The sequence below is a fragment of the Myotis brandtii genome, unplaced genomic scaffold, assembly GCF_000412655.1.
Source record: "Myotis brandtii unplaced genomic scaffold, ASM41265v1 scaffold36, whole genome shotgun sequence".
Lineage (NCBI taxonomy): Eukaryota > Metazoa > Chordata > Mammalia > Chiroptera > Vespertilionidae > Myotis > Myotis brandtii.
Window position 1 is genome coordinate 7,879,967 of NW_005363836.1, and position 24,011 is coordinate 7,903,977.

General features: G+C 36.9%; 1 protein-coding gene across 2 annotated transcripts in view; it reads right to left on the reverse strand.

Annotated features, from left to right (window-relative positions):
• ADGRL4 (adhesion G protein-coupled receptor L4) overlaps nucleotides 1-24,011 on the reverse strand; it is a 100,491-nt gene that overhangs the window by 5,703 nt on the left and 70,777 nt on the right. For both annotated transcript variants that reach the window (XM_014544391.1, XM_014544390.1), the window contains 2 exons: nucleotides 21,660-21,880; nucleotides 21,464-21,530 (listed from right to left, as the gene is read on the reverse strand). In XM_014544391.1, coding sequence (XP_014399877.1) covers nucleotides 21,464-21,530; nucleotides 21,660-21,880 — 288 coding nt within the window. The remainder of the gene's footprint in view (nucleotides 1-21,463; nucleotides 21,531-21,659; nucleotides 21,881-24,011) is intronic.

A 24,011-nucleotide genomic window follows, 5' to 3' on the forward strand; every position in this document is an offset into this window, starting at 1 on the left:
TTTGGATCACAGCCATTGGACCTACCTATGTACACTCATTTCCCAGGTGATCACATCCTGTGACTCAAAATATTATCCTTAGGTCCTGTCTGACCTCACCACTCAGAAATGTAATAGGCATCCTGGATTAAAATGTCAAAACCCAAACTGCTAGTCTTTCTTCAAAGTACTTATTTTTGCTGCAATCTTGCCTGCCCCCAAAACAAAACAAACAAACAAACAAAAACAAAAAATAAAGTTATCTCCTCTTTCTAGCAGATCAGGCATATTTATCAGCCAACCCTTCACCTCTACCTTCAATTCGTATTTAGAATATCTCTACCACGCACCATCTTCACAAGTCCTACCCTAGAAGGGGCCGCCTTCGTGCCTCCCTGGGCTACTAGAAACGAAACGCCTTTTAATCAGTCTCCCCTCTTCTAGCTTGCTTTCCTACAGTCCCTTCTCATGACAGAAGACAGATCTCTTTAAAATGTAAGTTAGACCATTTCTCTATTCAGAACCCTGGAATGGCTTTCCATCTCAGAGTTAGACCTGAAGATTTCACAATAGCCTCTAGGATCTGAAATGATATAACTATTCCCTCAAGTCCTACTCCACCTTCTGATCATGTCACATTGGATGTTTTGTCCTTCCTCCAGCACACCGAGATGCCTTGAGGGTGATTGTACTTGCCGGGCCCTCAGATATATTCCCCCTAGCTATTTCCCTCACTACCCCTGCTTACAATGCTGCTTGTTCACATACTGCCTCCCAGTGTACTTTTATGAAAATTTGGAACACAAATGATAAATCAGACCTGAGATCAATTCCATGGAAATGTAGAGAATGATGGTATTCATTACCATGTGAACAATGCTGATTCTGTAGGCCAACATGTCCTTCCCTTGCCTTCATCACTGGCAAACTGACAGACTTTCCTGCACTAAATGTTTGTTAGTTTCCTCTGAGCCCTCTTCTAGGCCTTGACCTACGGCTTCAGTGGCCATCCTTGCACAGTCCAGTTTTGGTAAGAATCCTGCTTGGTCAGCTTAAAGAGGATCCTCCGACTCTTGATATCTAATCAAATTCCTCATCCCCCAGCCTTGATATCTGATCATCTTGACCTGCCTTTCAATAAGAATATTGTTAAAGTAAGTGTATAGCAAGAATTCTCCCTAATCTTGATGTATCCTCTAGTAATTTTTCACCCACCAACCCCAAGCTACCCCCAACACACAACCTGTTTCTTGGCTATAATCCCCAGATGTCTTTATTGTATTTAGAGTTGAAACGAATCTGTCTCCCTATTGTGACAGTCTTGACACCCATCACAATAGTCCCAAATAAAGTCTTCCTTACCATTTTAACAAATATCAGAGTATTATTTTTTTAACAAAACTCAAAGTTAACATCAAGTTATAATAAAAGCCTAATATGCTAAGTGTCCGGCCGTCCATTCAACCAATCAAAGCATAATATGCTAATGATATGCTAAGGCTGCTCAACCGCTCACCATGATGTACACTGACCACCAGGGGGCAGACACTCTGACCGATAGGTTAGCTTGATGCTGGGGTCTGGCCAATCAGGACTGAGTGAGATGGGCCAGACATGCCCTGGAGCCCTCCCATGACCCCTCCCCGGCTGGCCAACCTCCCCAGCCCCAATCATGCACCAGTGAGGTCCCTCCACTTGGCTTGTGCCATCTCACAATCCAGGACACCTCGGGGGATGTTGGAAATCTGGTTTCAGCCCAATGGCGGAACGACCAGTCACTATGATACTCGCTTACTACCAGGGGGCAGACGCTCAACACAGGAGCTGCCCCTGGTGGTCAGTGCACTAAAACAGGGGGAGTGCCGCTCAGCCAGAAGCCGGACTCACAGTTGGCAAGTGCAGCGGTAGCGCTAAGGATATCTGACTGCCAGCATGGGGAGCGGGCTTAAGCCGTTAGTGGGACATCCCTTGAGGGCTTCTGGTCTGTGAGGGGGCACAGGAATTTCATGCACTGGGCCTCCAGTATATATACTGGTGGGGTCCCTTAGGGTAGCCTGCGGAGATTGGGCCCCAGCTTGTGCCCCCAGCCTCGCAGTCCTGCAGCCCCACCTGGCACCCTGCCTTTACCTGGCACCACCTGCTCAACTGCTCCACCATCCCACCACGGACCCGTTCTTGTCAGGGCCCATCAGGGCCAGCAGCGCCTCCACTGCTGCCCGCTGCCAGCACAGCATCGCCAACTCCCACCATGTTCCATTCTGCCCCCTGGTGGTCAGCACATGTCATAGCGAGCAGTCGAACTCCCAGTTGAACTCCTGGTTGAACAACCACCAGAGGGGACAATTTGCATATCAGGCTTTCATTATTTAGGATAGGATGCTAGTTTAAGTCCCTTTTATAATAGATTTTAAAAATGTAAATAACGAATTAATAGACCTAAATGCACATGACCTTATTTACTTAGAGGTAGAAATTAAGTTGAAAGTCTGCATTTTACATGATATGGAAATGTCTCTTTTCTTGGGGGGGGGGATGTTTTATGAAATAAGTATGAATGGTCTGATATGAAATAAAAAACAAAAGTTCAAAACAAAATTATATAGAATTAAAATTATTTCTGATAAGAAATAGTTTACAATTGTTTCAGAGGTAATGGCTTTGAGAATAGAGAAATATCTGCATTGTAGGTTAAATAGTTGGAAAAATACTATTAGCACTATGCTACAGGCAACAGTTACATCACTGATAACTAACTTGAATGTATAATTTTAAAAAATATTTGAAAATCATTAATACTAACTTTAAGAAAATAATGCCTTTAAAATTATTCACACTTTGGCTCATTAGTGTATACATACATGTGGTAGTTTTATTAGTTGTGATTCCCTTATTATTTATCTCTAGGTGTTAATGCCACAAAAGCACAAGAGCTAATTAATGAGTTGCAAATGAACAAAGTCATTCATTATCATCTTTGTCTCAATAAAAAGAAAACAGTTTTAGCTTGTCAAGTAGGGGTTCATAATACTTTTCTAGGAATAAACAAGACAAGGACATCACATGGCAAACACAAGAACTCTTGAAATTCATTGCTGCACTTTAGAATACAAAAGAGAATGAAAGTAGCTGTGAAGGAAAAGTCATTCAAAGTCATGAAAAGTTAACCCTTGAGAATAAAAGTAATATTTTAAATTTAAAATAATTCCCCTTGCTTCATCTTAAGGGTATTTATCTGTACAGAAATCTGTTCCTTAACTTCATTGACATATGTGGTTACTTCAAAGTTTGGCACACATGTTCTGATGTTTCACAGAGTGTGATAAAATTTTTAAGTGCCTTATTTTTTTTTTTTTAAACAAAAAATTTAAAGAGATGAGCTGGAGAGAACAGGATCTAATTCTGAAAGATTTCGACCTACAGGTACATTCAACCCAAGGGCTTCACATTCAGACTTCAAAATGAAGCATCCCAATCAGTCATTTTTCTTTTCTTAGTCTTTCCCTCAATAATTGATGAAGCCATCTATATGCTGATGTCAGATCTCACCAAAAAGAATGAGACAATTTCTCTTACAGCACTTTTAGACCCAGGCTTTAATTTTTCATATATATCAAAAGGAATCTGGTTCATTTAAGAATGTGTCATGATCACAACTACTGTGTCCTTTCAAGTAGTTTTATTGCCTTTAAATGAACTGGCCCGGGACAAATTTGTTTCTGCTAAGGACAAAAGGTGGGTTTTTTTCAGGCCTTCTGAGAGGCCATGAAAAAATATGGACTCATTTTCAATCACAAGACCCCTGCAGAGGCAACTAAGTAGTTTTCAATTTAAGCTTTAAAATTAAATAAAATAATCTTTTAATTAAAAAAAATTCTGTAGTAGCTAGATTGGAATCAAGTAGTTAGAGTTTTGTCTTCTGTCTGATTTCCTTTTTTTATTATTTCCCAATTAAAATCATTCAAGTAAATGCTTAGTTACAATGCTAATCACATCGGATTGGAGTATTAAGCAGAATAATCCAGTCTCCAAAAAAGGTCCACACCCTAATGTCTGGACCCTGTGAATATGTCAAAAGGAGTTTTGCAGATAAAATTAAGGTTGTGGACTTTGAGATAAAAAAGTCATCCGGTGACATCCTGTTGGGCCCAATGTAAATCTGTGAGCCCCTAGAGGCAATAGAGGAAGACAGGAAAGACTCTGTGAGATGCAGGACAAGAGAAGGCAGGAGAGATGAGCCAGAAGTAGAGGTCAGAGAAGACTGAGGACACAGTGAGCCAGGAAATGTGGGAGACTCTACAAGTTGAGATTGACTCCTGTCCAACAGCCAGCCAGGAAAACAATCACATGAAAGTGAATTTGGCCAATGACCTGAATAAACATGAAAATAAATTCTCCCTCAGAGCTACCAGAATGGCTGATGCCTTGATTTTAGTTGAATGAAACTATGCAGAGAAACTAGCTGGGCCACACTGCACCCAGACTTCTGACCTACAGTGCTGTGAGCTAATAGATTTATGTGGTTTAAGCCACTAAGTTTGTAGTAATAAAAGACAGCAATAGAAAACTAATACAGGGTTAAAAATATATGTGAAATACCCTATACTAAAGTGTTTCCTATTTTTTAAATAAAATTTATAAAATAAATGCTTATTTATCAATAACTCATTTATCCTATATAATAAAGAGGTAATATGCAAATTGACCATCACTCCAACACACAAGATGACCGCCCCCATGTGGACACAAGATGGTCAGCAGGGGAGGGCAGTTGGGGGTACTAGGCTTGCAGGGGAGGGCAATTAGGGGTGACTGGGCTGGCAGGGGAGGGCAGTTAGGGGTGACCAGGCTGGCAGGGGAAGGCAGTTAGGAGCAATCAGGCCGACAGGGGAGCAGTTAGGCGTCAATCAGGCTGGCATGGGAGTGGTTAGGGGGTGATCAGGCCGGCAGGCAGAGGCAGTTAGGGGAAATCAGGCAAGCAGGTAGGCAAGCAATTGGGAACCAGAAGTCCTGGATTGTGAGAGGGATCCCAGATTGGAGAAGGTGCAGGCTGGGCTGAGGAACACCCCCTCTCCCCCCCCGTGCATGAATTTCATGTACCAGGCCTTTAGTTATTCATGTTCTAGATATTTGGTGAGTAGTCAATTATATAAAATCTTCTTTATTATTTGTGGATTCTGCTTCTATATTTCTTAAAATACAAAGATCCAGATAAATTTTAATTAATAAGTGACTTCCTTCCCAGGAAATAAAAAATGCATTTTGAATTTCAAGTATCTGTCAATTATTTTGTCTGTAATTCCTTCCTTTATAGGCTGTTCTCATCAGGTTGCCAGATAAGTAAGTAAAAATACAGGATGCCCAGTTAATTTGAATTTCAGATAAATAACATATTATTTTTAAGCAATTTGTTGTTTATCTGAAATTCAAATTAACTGGTCACACTGTGTTTTGTATGGCAACCATTATTCAAATTAGCTGGCCACCCTGTGTTTTATATGGCAACCATTAACTTCATAGCTTTTAATTTATTTTTACATCTGAGGACACTGGCTTCTAAGTAGAAAATCCCAAGGACATCACCCTCTTCAGATAGGCTGATCCATAACTGTTTGAAAAAAGATCTCAAATGAAGAATGGATACATTTTCAGATGTGGCAACTGCTGTGGAACATGTGTACTGAGACTGATAAAATATTCTCAAAGTGTATAGCAGCTGAAATCACGTCTAAAAGGTTTGAGTAAAGAATACACCCAGGCTTGACTGAATTCCTCCACCTGTGCATGGTGAAGCTGTGCTAGGAAGTGATGGTTGGGCTGGCACTTGTTAAATGCTTTTGTTAATAAAGTGATAGTTGGAAATACAATTTTCAAAGCTTAGATGTAAAATTTTATTAATACAAATTTAGTGAAAATAGACAAGTTATAATACCACAGTTTTTGTTGACCTATGGTCAGAATTAGAGAATGGGATCACTTTTTTTCTCTACATGACACTGCTAGGAAGCAGTTCTCCAAACCTCATCTTGTGAGCATTCACTAAGCTTGGGATTCAGCATCCTCAGGAATATCTACAGAGCCAAGGGATACTTCTCTGCTCAGGTTATTACCAACAGGCTCAGTAGAGAGCAGACCAAAGAGAAATGGGAGTGAAGTCTATAATTATATGAAAAAAATACATATATTAAGAGTAATCTGAAACATTGAAACATCTGAAACCTGAAAATATAACAAATATATTTAAGTAGGCTCTAAATATGATAAGAACATCTTTTATAAATTACTCTGGGAATAACAGTATTCATGATATTTCACTAATATCTTAAGGTTTACACTTTAGAAGACAGCAATGTTCTTCCACCGTGCATTGACCACTGGGGTATCAAATGGATGGATAGTTATTCTGAAATAAAAGAGTGTTTTCTATATGGCAGACACTATTCCAAGTCTTTATTTTATTAATTCATTTAATCGTCACACCAACATAATGGGGTAAGTATTCTTATTATCATTATCATTATCATTACATTAACAATTATTGCAACAGAGGCATAAAGAGGTAAAATAACTTGGCCAAGATGATATGGTTAGGAAGTAGCCACGCTAAAATTCATATTGGTTCCAGAGTTTATAATCCTACGAACTTTACAAAACTAGCAAACCACAAATGATGGACCAATAAAGAGAAGTTAAATTGACATCTAAAATTTCCATAATTTAACTTTTTATACATTCATTTATATTAACTGCTAAAAGTTACTTCATTTTAAAAATGGTTAAGTATAGAAGAGTAAAACATTAATGAGTAGTGATGTGGTTAGTTAACTGGCATTAGGGTTCATTGAACTTCGGATAACAGTGATGAAGATCTTGTTAACACTGAACAGGATTTAGTATGCTATGCCAGCAAACCCCAAAGGAGATACCTGTCCTCATTGTTCTCTGTGGTCAAAGGATCTAAGAAGGTGGTAATTCTTCCTGTTCTGGTGAAAAACAGAGCTTTCTATCCCTTAGCATTTGAATATGGTTACCGGGTTCATGCTAGAGGACTCCAAAGTGCAATGCCACAATAATCTATTGGGGCACAGGAAGAACATATTAGAATTCCCGCTGATATTTTTCTAAGGAGAACATTAAGGTTTAATACTTAAGATAAAGATGACACTGGTAGCCTTGCTTTTAACATGTCAAATAGAGTCACATACAAGATACAAACCAAAAATAAGGCCCAAGATGTCTCCAAGTGCATTGTGGGTTAAAATTCATACTGATGAATATTCAAATGACAAAATGACAAAACTGACATTTTTCCTACTCCTAGAGTGAGTTATTTGCCAGCTGATTTGCAAGTCCATGTAAGTCAGCCAGGTTAAAATCCATGAAGATCTAATCAGATTTAATAAAATATTATTTAAAAATTCAAATTATTAAAAGGAATATTTGAAATATGCATTTAGATTCACAGCTTTTAATCATATTTAAAGTCATGCATATCAAGTAAACACATAATTTTTCTTAAGTCAATGATACCTGTTTTGAAGTCTCTTTTAATGTTTTCTACTTAATAGTGAGAGTTTTAAAAAGTCATTTCCCATTAAGGAAATGCTCTGTTCTTTATGATGAAGTTAACTGAAATAATACATGGAAAATATCATGGCAAAAACAAATACATTTTCTTTATAAATTTAAATATATATTTTTCAATAATAAAAGTGCAATTAGGGAGAATTATTGAATTTCTGAAGAAATTAGTTATTAGAACAGAGTAGTCAGTGTTGTATGTCTACCATCCAGTCATACTAAAGCACAGATTTAATGTATCTTTGTAAGGTTTCAGCTCTGATAACTATTAAGTATTAAAATAAACTGAACTTAGGGCTAGACATTGGGATTTCTGTGTTAAAAACATAATACTAATAATATTTTAGTAAGGCCCATATTGAACATATTTAAATATTATCATTACTTCTTTAATCTCTTAGATTATATTTTCAATTGTTTTATAATATACATTATATATAGGGTTGATCAAAAGTAGGTTGACAGTTGTTCATATGGAAAATACAATAATCTACACTAATAAAAGACAAACATGCAAGAACTTTGTGTTTTGATTACTCACAACTATAAACCTACTTTTACCTATCCTGCATAATGTATAATGTAATGTGCTTAAAATATTAGTAAACTAGAAAACATATGTAATTTTTCAAGATAAAAAATGATACATTTATTGATGTATGAATAGCTAAATAATTTCTCTAGTTTATTAGATTCCATTCCAATATTTAATCATCTTAGGCATTAAAAATATTTACACTTCATCTTTTTAACATATTTGCATTAGGAATATATTAATAGCTGATTTTTTTTAGTATTTAAAAAATAATTTACTGGTCTCTAAAACAGAATCAAAAGGTAGAGAGAACTAAAAATTTATAAAAATGAAGGCTAAAGTGACCTTCATGGATCTAAGTGAATGTCATGGGCTTATTTTTTATATGATTTTAACTCTAGATGGTTATAAGTAATAGAAAGATAATAGAAAAGGAACAAAGGTAAAGGAGAAAAACAATATGTGAAGAGTATTTCCAGCAATTGTTTGATTTAATGCAATAATGAAAACTGAGTCATAACATCTCTTGTTAACATAAGCAAGAAAAAAATGTTCCTTATATATACATGTGGTATAAAATGAAGACAGGTTTGTAAGAATTAACTAATTTTATAAAAAATATGAAATATTTTATTGTTATTCAGCATCTAGATAGAAATTGCATAATTAAATATAAATTGTACTAAACTTATTACCAATTAAAAAGGTGATAAAACAAGAGACATAATTGCTCCCTAAATTATTAAAAATTTTATTTTCAACATTTAAAGTCTACTTTTATTCTTCCAATTTTAATTTATTTTTAAAATAGTAGCTGTGTATATAGAGTTGGCATCATGATCTTCATTTACATTTTAGAAATCCAGTGCATAGAAAGAACCCATGGTGTGGGACTTTTGCCAATCATATTGTTTTTGAAAACCTTTGCCATTATTTGGCCAAGACCTCATTGTATTCAGTTAAACATAAAATGCCAATTAAATTCCTAGTGAAAGCATGCTATAGATAGATAGGTGGATATAGATAGGTAGGTAGGTAGGTAGATAGATAGATGATAGATAGATAGATAGATAGATAGATAGATAATGATAGGTAGATGATAGCTAGAGCAATCATTCCTAAGGAAAAAAAGAGATAAAGAGTGATAGGCTATAATGAATGTTCCTGTGTTATTTCTTATGTGAAATCTTCTCAAGAAAATCTCATTTCCATGATGATGATTTGTTTAAATTTCCTTTGGGGAAAGAAATTGACACTTTTGACTAACTACTATGCTTGCATCATTTATTTATTAATTCAACAATATTACTTGAGTGATTACTACCTGATAAACCTCAAGGATAATACAGTGAGAAAAATTCCATAAGTTTTTGCTCTCACAGCACTTAGTCTCCTGGAGAAGACAGATATGAATTGGTTATTAATCAGTGATTCACATTAATGTGTCATTTTACATTGAGGAAAGTATTCCAAAGAAAATAATGAGCTTCTATGCAGGCATGTGACAAAAATATCTAGACTGGTGAGCTGAGTCAGGGAGGACTTCCTCCGGAAGTAAAGTTTGAATTGATATCTAAAGTCAAACAGGAGTTAATTGAACAAAAGGGTGGCTAGAGGGAGGCCACAGGGAGTGTTTTGGTGCAGAGGTGCTGACGTGAGAAGGTACATAGAACCTCTGAGAAGCTGTGAAGCAACCAGTGTGATTAAACTGCAAAGGTCTATGGGACTCATTTGGGAGACGAGGTTGAGCAGCAGGTGCCAGAACATGAGGTGCCTCAAAGGTAGAGTGTCCACCTTATTATCCTATTTGCCAGGGCCAGTAATTTTCATGTCTGTTGCCCCATGTTCTGTTCAGTTCAGCATTTGTCTGAGTTTTTTAATTTGCTTACAAAACTTAGACAAGCTTGGGTATGTTTGGTAAGCTCTACTTCCAGTTCCTGCAGTGTTTTAGTGACTGTGTGAGACTCACATGTGCAGTGATCATTCTAACTTTCACATGTTGAAATATGAAAGATAATCAGCGATATCTCACTTCTCTTTCCAGACCCTATCCAGATATGGTGTGAGCATCAGCTTGGGTTCAAATACACCTGGTGGTTAGGGACAACGACCTCCTCCGTGTCAGGGAGCAGTGGAAGAAAGATTCCAAATGCTGTCATTGTCAGGCATAGCGCTCTATTCCAGATAATTTTTACACTGTAGAAAAAATTACTTTCAAAATAGATTTTTGAATGAGATGTTTTATAGGTCTACCAATACACTGAAATCAATTTGAAGTATTTTTATCACCCACTATCACTCTCAAAATGTCCCAAGTTTGATAATAAACCAATATAAGTCTTATCACAGGCTTTGTTAAAAGTTTTAGACTTGACCCTAAGAGCAATGTAAAAGTCAAAAACATGTAAACAGGGCTGAAGAAATGTACAGCTTTGCTTTTCCAATATATTGCTTCAAACTTACTGATATATTGTCATAGAGTTACTTGCACATGACCTCTGGAGATGTTTTTTGAGAGCAAGGTTTCTCCATTTATCCCCCTTACTTACTAGCACAGCCTTACTTGGGACTTTAATACTTGATAAATATTCTGAAGTATTCAAAATGTTGTACCTATTTTTCCCCAGTTTTTTTTTATCTTTTTATACTACCTGAACTTTTATTTTGACTTAATACTACCTATATGAATAGGTTAATATTAATTAGAGAAAATCATAAAGATTTTTCAAAGATTCCAAAAAAACACACTTTTTCCCCCCAGAAGAAAATAACTGTTCATTAGAAATATAAAATTAAGGTTTTATTTTGACTTAATACTACCTATATGAATAGGTTAATATTAATTAGAGAAAATCATAAAGATTTTTCAAAGATTCCAAAAAAACACACTTTTTCCCCCCAGAAGAAAATAACTGTTCATTAGAAATATAAAATTAAGGACAACTTAAGTGGATGAAGCTTTTAACTCACCTTTTCACTTTTTCTTTATTTGACAAAATTTTAAAAAAGGATTTGAGCAATTAAATGTTATACAGGGCATTGGAAATTGCTTAATGATACCCATCAATTTAAATACAGTAAATATCCAATATATGTATTCCATATATTGATCTATAATCTGATGCAACCAGGATTTTATATGGGATATTTTGTTTAGTTGTGGGATATTCTGACAAGTATTTGATTAAAGCAATACAAAATTAGGGAAGAAAAGTTCAAGAGTTCCTTCATTTTCAATAAGATGCAAAGTAATTTATTCTGACATCTTTGCTAAGTAAAATTAAGAATTGAAAGTTTATAAACAACTTTTAGAAGGTCTGCGGTGCCAGGTCTATCAAAACTCACCCTGAACCCATTTGTGGAATTCAGGAGATAGGAACAAGTATTTCATGAACCTAACAAAGAACTATTCCCTTCAATCTCCTGTGTGTGAGAAGAGGAAAGGCTATGTGGTAGTGAAACAGCACAGAATGAAACTTTGCAAATCATTGAGCTTGCCTTGACCTGTTAGTAGCTGCGTGATCCCGAGTAAATTGCTTAAGCACTGCAAGCCTCAGTTTCCGATTAATTAAAATACAGATAAAATGGTGGTTCTTAATGAAATAGTGTGAATTAAACTGTGATGACTAAAGGATGTGCCCTAATATCAAACAACTTGGACTCTTTTTTTTTTTTAATCTAATACCATCAGGAGGCAGATTTTTTTCATCAGAAGGAATTTTAAATATTCTTTTCTTGGGAAGCCCTGAAACTAGAAACAACATTTTCATATGAGAAACAGAAATCAAGACAGAGCCATACAGATAGTCTATTCTCTCAAAATGAGTAATTTATATTTTACAGGAAATATTGAAGGGAATAGAGGGATATAATAAATACTTATAGAGAATATTAAATATTTTCAGATGTGTAGAACAATGGCTCTGCAAATGTTAATAGATACTGGTTCAAAGAAGGCCTTGCTCACTCTTCTTGCAGATCAGCTTGGGCAAGGACACTTATGCTGGGAGGCTGATCAGAAGTATAAGGCCCTGCCTGGTTTGGCTCAGTGGATAGAGCATCAGCCTGTGGAATGAGGGATCCTGGGTTTGATTCTGGTCAGGAGCACATGCCTGGATTGCAGGCTCAGTCCCCAGTGGGAGGGCATGCAGGAGGCAGCCAATCAATGATTCTCTCTCATCATTGACGTTTCTATCTCTCCCTCTCCCTTCCTCTCTGAAATCAATAAAAAATATTTTTTAAAAAAAGAAGTATAAGAATGATCAGAACATGCAGTGTGCCCTTGGCCAAGTTTAAGGGTTTTTATAAGTTCTAAATGAGTAGAAGCTTGAAGGTTTTGTCTGTTAACTACATAAGAACACACATAATTTGCTTGATTGTAACCAGACCTTCTCAAGGAATTGGTACAGTTCTTTAAAAAGCCATAAATAGCAGGATGTCCATTTGTATATATAAATTCGTTAGTCAAGATTACAGTCACTAAATCTAGTGAAAATAAAAAAACTTTATCTCTTACCCAATGCTATTACCATTTTTGTTTTGATGTACTACTGATGTTTGTGAGGATTAACTAAGATATTAAAGGGTTTTATAAAGACTAGAAGATTATACAAATGTAAAGCGAAGAACAATTCTAAGGACCAGCTTGCTCTATCAATATCCATAGTTTCCCTTTCATTGAACAGTACCCCTCACTGTAAAGCTATGATCATAAAAAATATCAATGACAAACTTCATCATAGCCAGTTATTTCTAATAGGGTTTGGGAAACCTAAGGAATTTTTTTTCAGTTTTTTAATCTCTAATTTATGTGAAGTTATTAAATTTTTATGAAATTTTTAGTATGAGTCCCAAGCAGATTATCTGTGAAGGTATTTCCAGTAAGAATATAATTCCCATGTATGGGAATACATTGAAAACTACAAGTGCATTATTTAAGATGTTTTTAAACTCCACTTTTTCTTTTAAAATCCCAGCTACCTATAGTTCTAAGAAGGTCAGAATAATATGAAAAAAGTAGCTAGATGTTACATGTACTAAAATGTTTATTAATACATAATATGGAGGAAAGGTTAGAATATTAAAGCACCTTAAACTACAGAGGTCACAAAAAGATGCACCTAACAAATATGATGCCATTAAATTAAAACATGTAATTAAAATGTTAATGCTGTTATCCACAACAGTTAAAATTTACAATGGGTAGGGTTTCTAATATAGCTTCAGTGGGGTCATCTAAAAGACATTACCCAAACAATAATTTTAATTCTTTTTAAAATATTTATGCCATTTAAAGCAAGCAGCAAAATAAACTTTTATATAAGAGACTTAATATCAAAGTCTAAACTAGTGGTTTCCAATGAATAGAAATGCGGATATTGTCCCCCATGGAACATTTGGTGTGCCTGGAGGCATTTTTGGTTATCCTATATAATAAAAGCGTAATATGCAAATCGACCGAATGGCTGAACAGCAGAACGACCATCCAGACAACCATCCGGACGACCATTGGGGACCATGCTATGACACCCACTGGCACCAAGCCAGCCAAGGTGACCCAGTCATCGCCCCATGATCGCCCTGCAGAGGGAGGCCCAGGCCACTGGCTGGCGGGGCGATCAGTCGGGGGGTTCCACAATTGCTCCAAAGAGGGAGGCCCAAGCCACCAACCAGCGGGCTGCAGTAGGTGTGCAGGGCCTCCCTCCGTGAGGGAAGCCCGGGTCCCAGGTGCCAGCAGCCAGAGGGAAGCCTGGGTCCCGGGTGCCGGTGCTGGGAGAAGGAAGGCCTACTCTTGCATGAATTTTGTGCATTGGGCCTCTAGTATACAGGTGGTGGTGCTACTGGCATCTGGTGAAAAGAAGCCAGAGATTCTGTTAAACTCCCTATAATGTACCAGACAGCTGCTATAAAATGTTGGTCCAAAATTTTGGTCAATGGTGCCACTACTGCAGAACTGTGGTCTATCATAATCTTTCCTTCTGTTTTATATATTCCAATTTAGCCATTTAGACAGCATAGTAGACAATATGTACTGTTGGAAAAAATGTCAGAAAAAGGACATTCTCATATTGTTGGTAGAAGTATCAATTGAAGTAAATGTTTCGTAGGCAACTGTAAATTTAAAAATCTGCCTCTACTTGCATTTCTACTTTTAAGAAGCACTTTCTAACAATTTTACATTATGTATATATGTAACTATATTAGAACAAGAATCCTCTATTCAGTATTATCTGTAATAAGAAACTCTTTGAAACAAATATTCATTAGTAAAGAAGAGGTTAAATAAATTAGAGCACAGTCATAGGAGGCAATAATAAGAAATGGTAGAATTGTATATTCTAACAAAGAAGTATTAGTATGATATATTGTAGGTTATAAATAATTCAGGTTGCTTGAATTTATAAACAAAATTCTTTCTTAAACTTATGTAAATAAGTTTATATATGTGTGTGTGCCATAGCAAAGGTCAGGAAGGAGCAGAGTAACCACTAAGAAAAAGAGTAGTCATTGAGAATATGAGTATGGGGTGAAATGTTCACTTTTTACTTTACACAGTCTTGTAATATTTTCTTTTTTTTTCAAGCTTGGGAAATTTGTGAAATTAAAACAATGTATTAAGAATGCATCACATAATAATAACTATATATAAAATAACTATATATAAACATGTCCATCTTGTAAGCATTATATGAGGCATTAACTTTGAGTAGGTTTTACCAGGTGTTTCCTGGTGAAAGGGAATTAAGGTAGTGTAGACATGGACAGAACAACTGGAGGAGGCCACTACAAACAACTAAGTGCAGTTCTGGAAAACTTGAGAAGTAGTGGGTAAGAGTAGTAATACAGAAACGCTCAATTATAAGAGTTGTAATTTGAATTTAAATGAAAGCTTATATTATATAATGACAATACCTTATTTGGACATAGTTTAATTAGTATTTGCTTCAATCAAGGAAACTCTATTCTTCAATATTGAACATGTCTATGAAAAACTTCAATTTCTACTTAAAAGTTAAATGATTTTTGCAAATTCTTTTTTATATTTCTGTACTTGAACCTAATCCCTTGCATGGTTTTAGTTGAAAGAATACAGCATTAAAGATGAAAAATGTCAAAGAAAGAAAGAAATTATCTTCAGTTTGCAGCTTTTTTTACAAAGATCTAGAAGCCTTTTTCTTATTGCAATCTTTCAAAAGCATGGCTAGACATTTTTATGTATAGTTACAATCTTACCATTCTAAATGTGGTGATTCGTAGATGGAATTAGTGGGGTCACTGGCTCATACTTCAGAATTCTGAGAGATCCTTATTATTAACTAGAGGCTTGTTGCATGAAAAGATTCGTGCAATAGGCCTTTCCTTCCCCTGGCTGCCGGCACCGGTTTTCCTTCGGCACCCAGGACCCAGGCCTTCGCACGGGCTGGAGCCGCCTTCAGTCTTCACTGCTCCAGCCGGACCGACCGGAGCCGCCTTCAGTCTTTGTTGCTCCAGCCGGAGCCGCCTTCAAGCCCTCGCTGCTCCGGCCGGAGCCGCCTTCAAGCCTTCCCTGCTTTGGCCGGAGCCGCCTTCAGTTTAGCTCCGCTGCTTCGTGCCTATGTATGCAAATTAACCACAGCCTTCCCTGCTTGGCCGGAGCCGCCTTCAGTTTTGCTCCGCTGCTTCGTGCCTATGTATGCAAATTAACCACCATCTTTGTTGGTGGTTAATTTGCATATTGCTCTGATTAGCCAATGGTAGGTGTAGTGAATGTACAGACAATTTGAATCTTTGTCTATTATTAGATAGGATGAGCCAATACCTGGGAAGTACTTTCATTTGATCAATGCAGGAAATGTTGCTACTCAAATACCTAATCAATCAAAGTTATCAGAATAGATGAAATGCTTGAATGTTCCTTTGAAACAACATAACTAAGGGTAGAAAAAACTGTCAGTGCTGAACTAACTCAGTTTTTACTCGTTTACATATTGTTAGAAAGGCATTTTATATTATAATTAGAGGCCTGGTGCATAAAATTCATGCACTTGGGGTGCAGGGTCCCTCAGCCCAGCCTGCACCCTCTCACAGTCCAGGAGCCCTTGGGGGATGTCCTACTGATGTCCCTTGGGGAGTGGGCTTAAGCTATCAGTAGGACATCCTTAGTGCTACCGCCACTGTGCTCACCAGCTGTGATCCTGGCTTTTGGCTGAGTGGTGCTCCCCCTGTGGGAGCACACTGACCACCAGGGGGCAGCTCCTGCATTCGGCGTCTACCCCCTGGTGGTCAGTGTGCGTCATAGCGACTGGTTGTTCACCATTTGGTCTATTTGCATATTAGCCTTTTATTATATTGGATCCCAAACCAGACATGCCTCAGTGCTCCATTCATAAAAGCAAGCAAATATCACTTACAGAACCTACTCCTTACTGTGTAGATTAGTTATAAACCTGGAGAGGTTTTCACCAAGTTGTGTATTAATTAATGATAAGTTATTAGGCAGAAAAATTTTGCAGGAAGTGGCAGGATTATTGATTGCAAAGGCCCAAGAAAATATCCAAGGAATAGCAACTATTCTAAAGGGAATAAAGTTCTTGGAGGAGTTGTTTTGGGGGGATATGCAGTGTGAAAAAAGGCTGAACATATGCAAGGTTCAGCTAGATTTCTGAGAATTTTATGTACCAGCCTATGGCATTTGGTCTATTGGCAAAAAACAACAACAAACACACACACACACACACACACACACACACACACACACACTCACACACACACACAACAAAAAACAAACAAACAAAAAAAACTATCAGAACTGGGATTAAGAAGATAGGCCATAGATTCATTTTCATGAATGTGAGTTCCAGCTAGGTAATTACTAGCTGTTGGGTAAAATATGCAATCACTCTATGCTTCGATCTACCCAACTTCAAAATAAAATAAATTGGGTGTGTGTGCCCACATACAAACAGCCATTTTGAGTTGTTTGAATGATTAGATTGAATGTGCTGACACATGGAGAATATTTATATTAATGCCAGAAATATATTAAGATTTAGCATAAACATTCTTATTTTCTTATTAATAGTTCCCATTATCTGAGTTTATTATAAACAGATTAAACAAATGGGAGAAAATGGCAGCAGAAAGATATGTTAGAAGACAATTGCGAAAGATGCAAAGTAAAATGAAAAGTGGGCTTTCGATTAAGACAGAGAATTTTAAGTTCTAACATCAATATTATCTGTAGACTTAGAACCTTGGACCAATGACTTAACATTTGAATCAAATCCTATTTTTTGTTAACTATAAAATTGGATAATAATGTGATATTTAAGGAGAATAGTATTAATGTATTAGCTGTGTGTTTCAAAAACAAATGCTGCTCAATAAATTACAAATTTAAAAATCCTATTAGTAATATTACAATCTTAATACAGGATAACAATGGTTTGACTGTGAAAATAGAGAAGAAACAAGTTCACATATGAAGGTAAAAATTTTATAAATACTGACATCTAACCAAGGGAGTGATGAATTTATGAAATATGATTGTTGAATATTTTTAATAACACAGATGATAATTTTGTTTTGCATGGTATTGCTTTATTTACAACTAGAGGTCCTGCACCCTCTCCAATCTGGAACCCCTCAGGGGATGTCTAACTGCCGGTTTAGGCCGATTGGGCCTAAATCGGCAGTTGGACATCCCTCTCACAATCGGGACTGCTGGCTCCTAACCACTCGCCTGCCTGCCTGATTGCCCCTAATCACTTCTGCCTGCCAGCCTGATCACCCCCTAACCGCTCCCCTGCTGGGCCTGATTGAACCTAACTGCTCCCCTGCAGGCCTTATCACCCCCAACTGCCCTCCCCTGCAGGCCTGGTCCCCCCCAACTGCCCTCCCCTGCAGGCCATCTTGCGACAACGTTGGGGTGGCCATCTTGTGAAACGAGGGTGTGAGGGTCAATTTGCATATTACCTCTTTATTATATAGGATGGTTACTATTTTGTTTGTGACCTTTGCTTTCCTTGAAAAGGAAATCTGGCAAGTATACAAGCAGCTTGGTAGACACTTATGTCCACACCTAGAATCTATTGCATGTGAAGCAGAATCTGCTTCTTGGCCCATCCACAAACAAGTCCCTCCCTCTCAATGAAGATTCCTTGAATGATTATTATATCCCACATTAATCTCTCCATATCGAATCAGTATTACTTATATTTCATTATATATTGTTCTTTGTCTTTTGTTTTCTCTGCATTAATACTACAGTGATTTGGGATAATATATATTTGTTTGTTTTGTTTTCCCATCATATCCACACCCAATAAGCATGGTAAACTTAGTGATAAGGCTTGACATCCTTACCTACTAGTATATTCCCAATCATAGAATGATGATTTTCAAGTAGATCTGTGTAGATGAGTGTGAAGGCAGCGCACTGTTTCTTCATTGACAAAGCTCAACTCCTCTGCATTTGGGGGCTAGAAGGATCTAATCACCTCTTGGTGATGGAGGAAGCTTCATGGCATCACTATGGTTTATTTTGGTTCTTATTACTGCTGGTAATCTTGGCTTATGTGTAGACAGTAAATGTGATTGTCTTGATGTTTATAGTATTTCCTTTACATCTTGGCTCCTTCTATTCTTCAGAGAAGGGCAGCCATGTCATCATTTAACCTCACCTCGATTCAACCCATTATTTTAGTTGTACATAACTTCACTTGACCTGGCAACCTTCCAGGCAGATCCTACAACTTCTCTCCACTTCTCTAACTTTTCTGTGTGTATAGAACAGTTAATAGCTTTGTGTGTTCCCCCATCATTTTACTCCTGGGAAGGCTATATAATAATCCTATCCTTCCCTGCTGTCAAGGGAAACTCCAGTAAGCATGCAACTTGCAAGAAACTCCAAAGGAAAACAGGTGTAGTCTTTATATTCATGCTTGGTCCACAGTCAAGGGACAAAGGTCAAGCTCCCATAAAAAATGTGCTCATCATGAAAATTCCAGAGTCACACTAGCATTCAATGTGTGATCAGGATGATAGTTTTACCATTTCTGATTCCATTTTCTACAAACCTTTTGAATGTTCCTCCCCAGCTTGTCTTTAGGAGAAAGGGGAGCACCTAACGTTCTTCTCACAGGCAGAGAAAACTTTTTCATAGAGAATATTATTCTCTCCCAAAGGCCAAGGACTCCTAACTCTGAGCCACTAGCCTGGGGCCCCTCTCTCCAGTCCTCTTCCTAGGCTAGAGGTGTTCCTACAGTCTCTCTGTAAGGCCCTTGGGAAGCCACCCAACCTGCTGGTGGCTCTTTTCCAAATGCCTGGCACTCAATATTTCTTTTCTTTAATCTTTGAACTGAATACTGTTTTAGGACTGTCAGAAAAGTTTCTACTGACTTTTCTGTTATACAGCAGTATAATAGCAGTAGTACTAGTAATAATAACAGTATGAAAAAAAGAAAAATGAGAATGAAAAAAGCCAGCATTAGCACAGAAAGTCAGGAACAACTAGAGTGAATGAATTCACTTCAATCCAGTAATTATTTAAGGAATTTCTGCAGTTTTTAAAGATAATACAAATGATAAACAATTTTAGAGTAAAACTGAGTAGCCTCATACATTTCTTAAGTAGCTTGACCCTCTGGTTGAAAGGAATAATTACATACCGAAACTGTATGAAAGATAAATTGGTTCATTAATTCCAAACTAGGACAGTGTGACATTGTTCATTTAGGTTTCTGGGAAAGTCTGCAAGACTCATTTTTAGATAAGCCCATCTAAAGTCTGCAGACTTTACTATAAAATAATACACAGGTTTTTGTTTTTTCCTTTATATAAGCAAAAGCAAAAAAAAATTCAGGGAACACTTTCTCTTTTTTACTTTAGATAGACTGCTATTTTTCCTGTTTTCAGTATACTTTCTAACTTTCTACTTTTTAAAAAAATATATATTTTATTGATTTTTTACAGAGAGGAAGGGAGAGAGATAGAGAGTTAGAAACATTGATGAGAGAGAAACATCGATCAGCTGCCTCCTGCACATCTCCTAGTGAGGATGTGCCCGCAACCCAGGTACATGCCCTTGACCGGAATCGAACCTGGGACCTTTCAGTCCACAGGCCAATGCTCTATCCACCTAGCCAAACCGGTTTCGGCTAACTTTCTACTTTTCATCTAAACTACATGAATCACTGATCCACAGAACTTTCACTTGTATGAAAAAATGTCAGAGATAGTCCATTCTGTAGAGTGATTTGGTAAAATTAGAATACATACAACATGTCTTCACACAAAATACTCATATCAGGATGACATATGAAAATAATACACTAACTCTGAAATAATTTTAGCTAAAATCTAGTCAATGGTTTCTTTTTATATTACTAGATTTGTTGTGAAAACGATAAACAATTTTATGTGACAATGAAACAAATGTAGTGTCTGACTGCATTTTATTTCATCCCCATCATTAAAAAATAAACCTTGACGGAAATTCTCTGCTTTGTATTTCAAGTCTTCTCCATTTAGCAGCTTCCTCATAACAATAAAAAACATATGGGGAAATAGTGAGAGGGAAATTTTTTTTAAAAAAATTAGCTAGTTAGCTTATGGTCAAAACATATAGGACAAAGTTGTCCAAAATATGGTCATAACTCCTCCGATAATTCATTTCATCCTGGAGCCTTGCCTGACCTCCCAGATTCATTGACAGATTATTATATTCAGAATGGCTTTGAAAACTTACAGCCCTTAAAAATGCTCCTGAGACATATAAAAATGTTTTTATTTAGAATGGAACATATAACACCTGCCACATTTGTAGGTTTGAAACCACTTCTGATAAGAATTAAAAGGCCCTCTTTCTAGCTGAAATAGGACTATCAGTATGACTTGTCTGCTCATGAGAAATAGAGGGTTCTTGCCTCAGATGTCGCAATTTAGTGTAAAATCACTTTCATGATAACAGGGTACACAGGATGATAACACTATAAAGATGACAGTCTAATCTTCAAAGTTCACTGATCAGCGATAAAATATAAAGTAACAAACACATGTGAAATGCCAGATTATCAGCTGGTTGGAACATTCTAGGTATTGAGGTATGCTGAGATACTACTGATAAGTAGGAAATGTTTTTTTTTTCTATATGTTATACAGAAATATATCCTCCCCCAGGAGGGGTAAATGATTGTAATAGATTTGTATTTAAGATGCATATAAATTTTTCTCATAGGGATACAATATATTTAAATGTTAATAAGTGATATACTTAAAATGCTCAAATACATTTCCCCCCCCCCTCAGAATAATGCCTAATAGCTGAAAATTTTAAGCCCTCTTTAACACTTTTTTTGTTTTAACTCTAGCAACAATTTTAAATATACGTACAAGGATGATTAGACATGCTGGTCCTATAAAACTCCAAATAAAGTTGTTTTCTGTGCTAAGCCAACACCTGAAAAGTAAATAGTAGATAAAAATCTATGAATGTGCTTGTATGTACTTTACCAAAACAAAAATTTCAGTGATATACAAAGCATATGTAGAAGTATATTTCAAATGCTTTAAGATCATCTTAACTTACACTTTGGTGGTGCCATAATATCTATATCCTAATGATGCTGAAAATCCAACCACCACAGCTGGGCTGAGATAGCCAAAGATATAAAAATTCTTGTGCAGAAATCCCTTGTTGTAGATAACTCCAACAACAATGAGATAGAGGTGAATGCCTTCAATGCACATCCATGCAAAGGCAGCTAAAAAGAAGTAATGCAGCAGACCAGCAATGATCGAACAAAAGAGCTAGAAACCAAAAAAAAAAGAAAAGAAAAAAGGCACATAAGAAATGTTTGCTTAAACATTACTGTATCACAAAATCAGTAAATCATGCCACTTTATATAATGCCTGATCACATTAAAATATTCCTGGCAAGTGTCAGCTTTTTAAGATGTACCACTTACAGCTGACTTGAAAGAACTGTGCTTCATCAATGTAAAATATTCACCGATCCTGTGATAGAATTAAGTTACTGTCCTTGTCCAGAGAGTTAGTTATACATTTACATTATGTGCAAAATGATAAATTGTGAATTTACATGTAAACCATGATGTCTTAGTGAATATATTTTGATTTAAGTTGATTTCTGTTTTGGGGATGCCTTCACTCTATTTTATTCAGGCTCAAAGAATAAAAATTATTTCTAATACTATGCTAAACATAATATCTTGACTAAGTGTCAAACATTGAATTTATAAAACAAATGATGATATACTTTACAAAATATCCATTGAAGAATCACTTTAAGTCATAAGATTGCCAGGTAAATTTGAGATGATTCCAGTTAAATATTATTTATTAATAATTACTTTTGTTAGAAATAACAAAAGAAGTAGCTACACACTTCTGTATTAATAGAACTAATACAATCTATTTTAGGAGAGATAACATAATACATACTTATATACCTATTTGTAGCCTGGTGCACAGATTCGTGCACCAGTGGGGTCCCTCTGCCTGGCCTGCGCCTTGTCACAATCTGGGGCCCCTCAGGGGATGAGGTAGTATGCTAACCAGCAGCCGGCCAGCAAGGAGCCCAAGCCTGGGCCAGGAGCCACACCGCTTCCACTCATTCCGGCCCCTCTGTGCCTGCCACTGGGCTGCCCAGTAGAGCACTGCTGTGGAGGCAGGAGGGACTCGCATTGCCACAGCTGCGCTCACCAGCCATGAGCGTGGTGTCTGGCACCCGTCAGTCAGCTCAGCGGCGCTCCCACTGTGGGAGTGCACTGACCACCAGGGGGCAACTCCTACATTGAGCGTCTGCCCCCTGGGTCAAAGCACATAGCAACTGGCCAAACAGTTTTTCGGTCGTTCGGTCGCGTAGGCTTTTTTATATATATATATTGCATTAATTAAAACAGTATCATTCAAGCATAAATGAGACCGTATACTAAAATACATTGGAGAGTACTATGTAAGGTTGGGAACAGAGAGATCACTGGCAATGAAAATTTGGGAACCACTTTAGTGAGGGCATGGGATCTGAAATATGGCTTGAAAATGGGAAGAATTTGCTAGATGAAATAGAATGAAAAATAAACACTTTATAAGAATAAATATATAAAATAGATATATAAAATTGAGAGGTGTCCTGACTACCACTGCAAAATAAACAAACAATAAACAAACACCAGACATGTCTAATGTATACTATTTAAAATAGATGCTTTGCCGCATCTACTTCAGAAGAAAACCTGGATAGCCAATGGTTAGTTTAATACTTGAAAGATTTCTAGAAACAATGGAGAATTGGAGACAATTTCATGTTCCTTGGCATGACAATGCACTTCTCCAGGCTCCACCTGCAGGAAGTGCAGCTGGCTCCATGGCCATGACAATGCATTTCTCTAGTCTCCATTGTATTAGTTTTATTAATACAGAAGTGTGTAGCTACTTCTTTTGTTATTTCTATAAGCCAAACTCCAATGATAGATATAAAGTAATTATAAAAAGCAGCTGGCCCTGTGGCCATGACAATGCACTTCTCCAGTGTCCAATTGCAGGGAGAGCAGCAGACCCCATGGCCATGACAATGCACTTCTCCAGGCTCCACCTGCAGTTAGAGCAGCTGGCCTGGGGCTCCAGATGCTGCACTAGAAAAACCATTGCTGTGCTTATATTTCCCCTGGGCTGCTGCCAGCCAATGACCTGGCACAGCAGGCTTTTAAGATGTTCCTGTTCTCTGAGAAACAGAGGGTTCTTTGTCATGTGACTTTGGCTCAAGGTCTTCTGAAAGGAGTCCAGAACAACCATGCTAAACTTTCTTTAGAATGCACTGCTGGTATGGGACACAACTAAAAAAAGGAGACTGAAATTTATTTCTAGATTAAATTACAAGATAAGTTGAAGAAGAAGAAGAAGAAGAAGAAGAAGAAG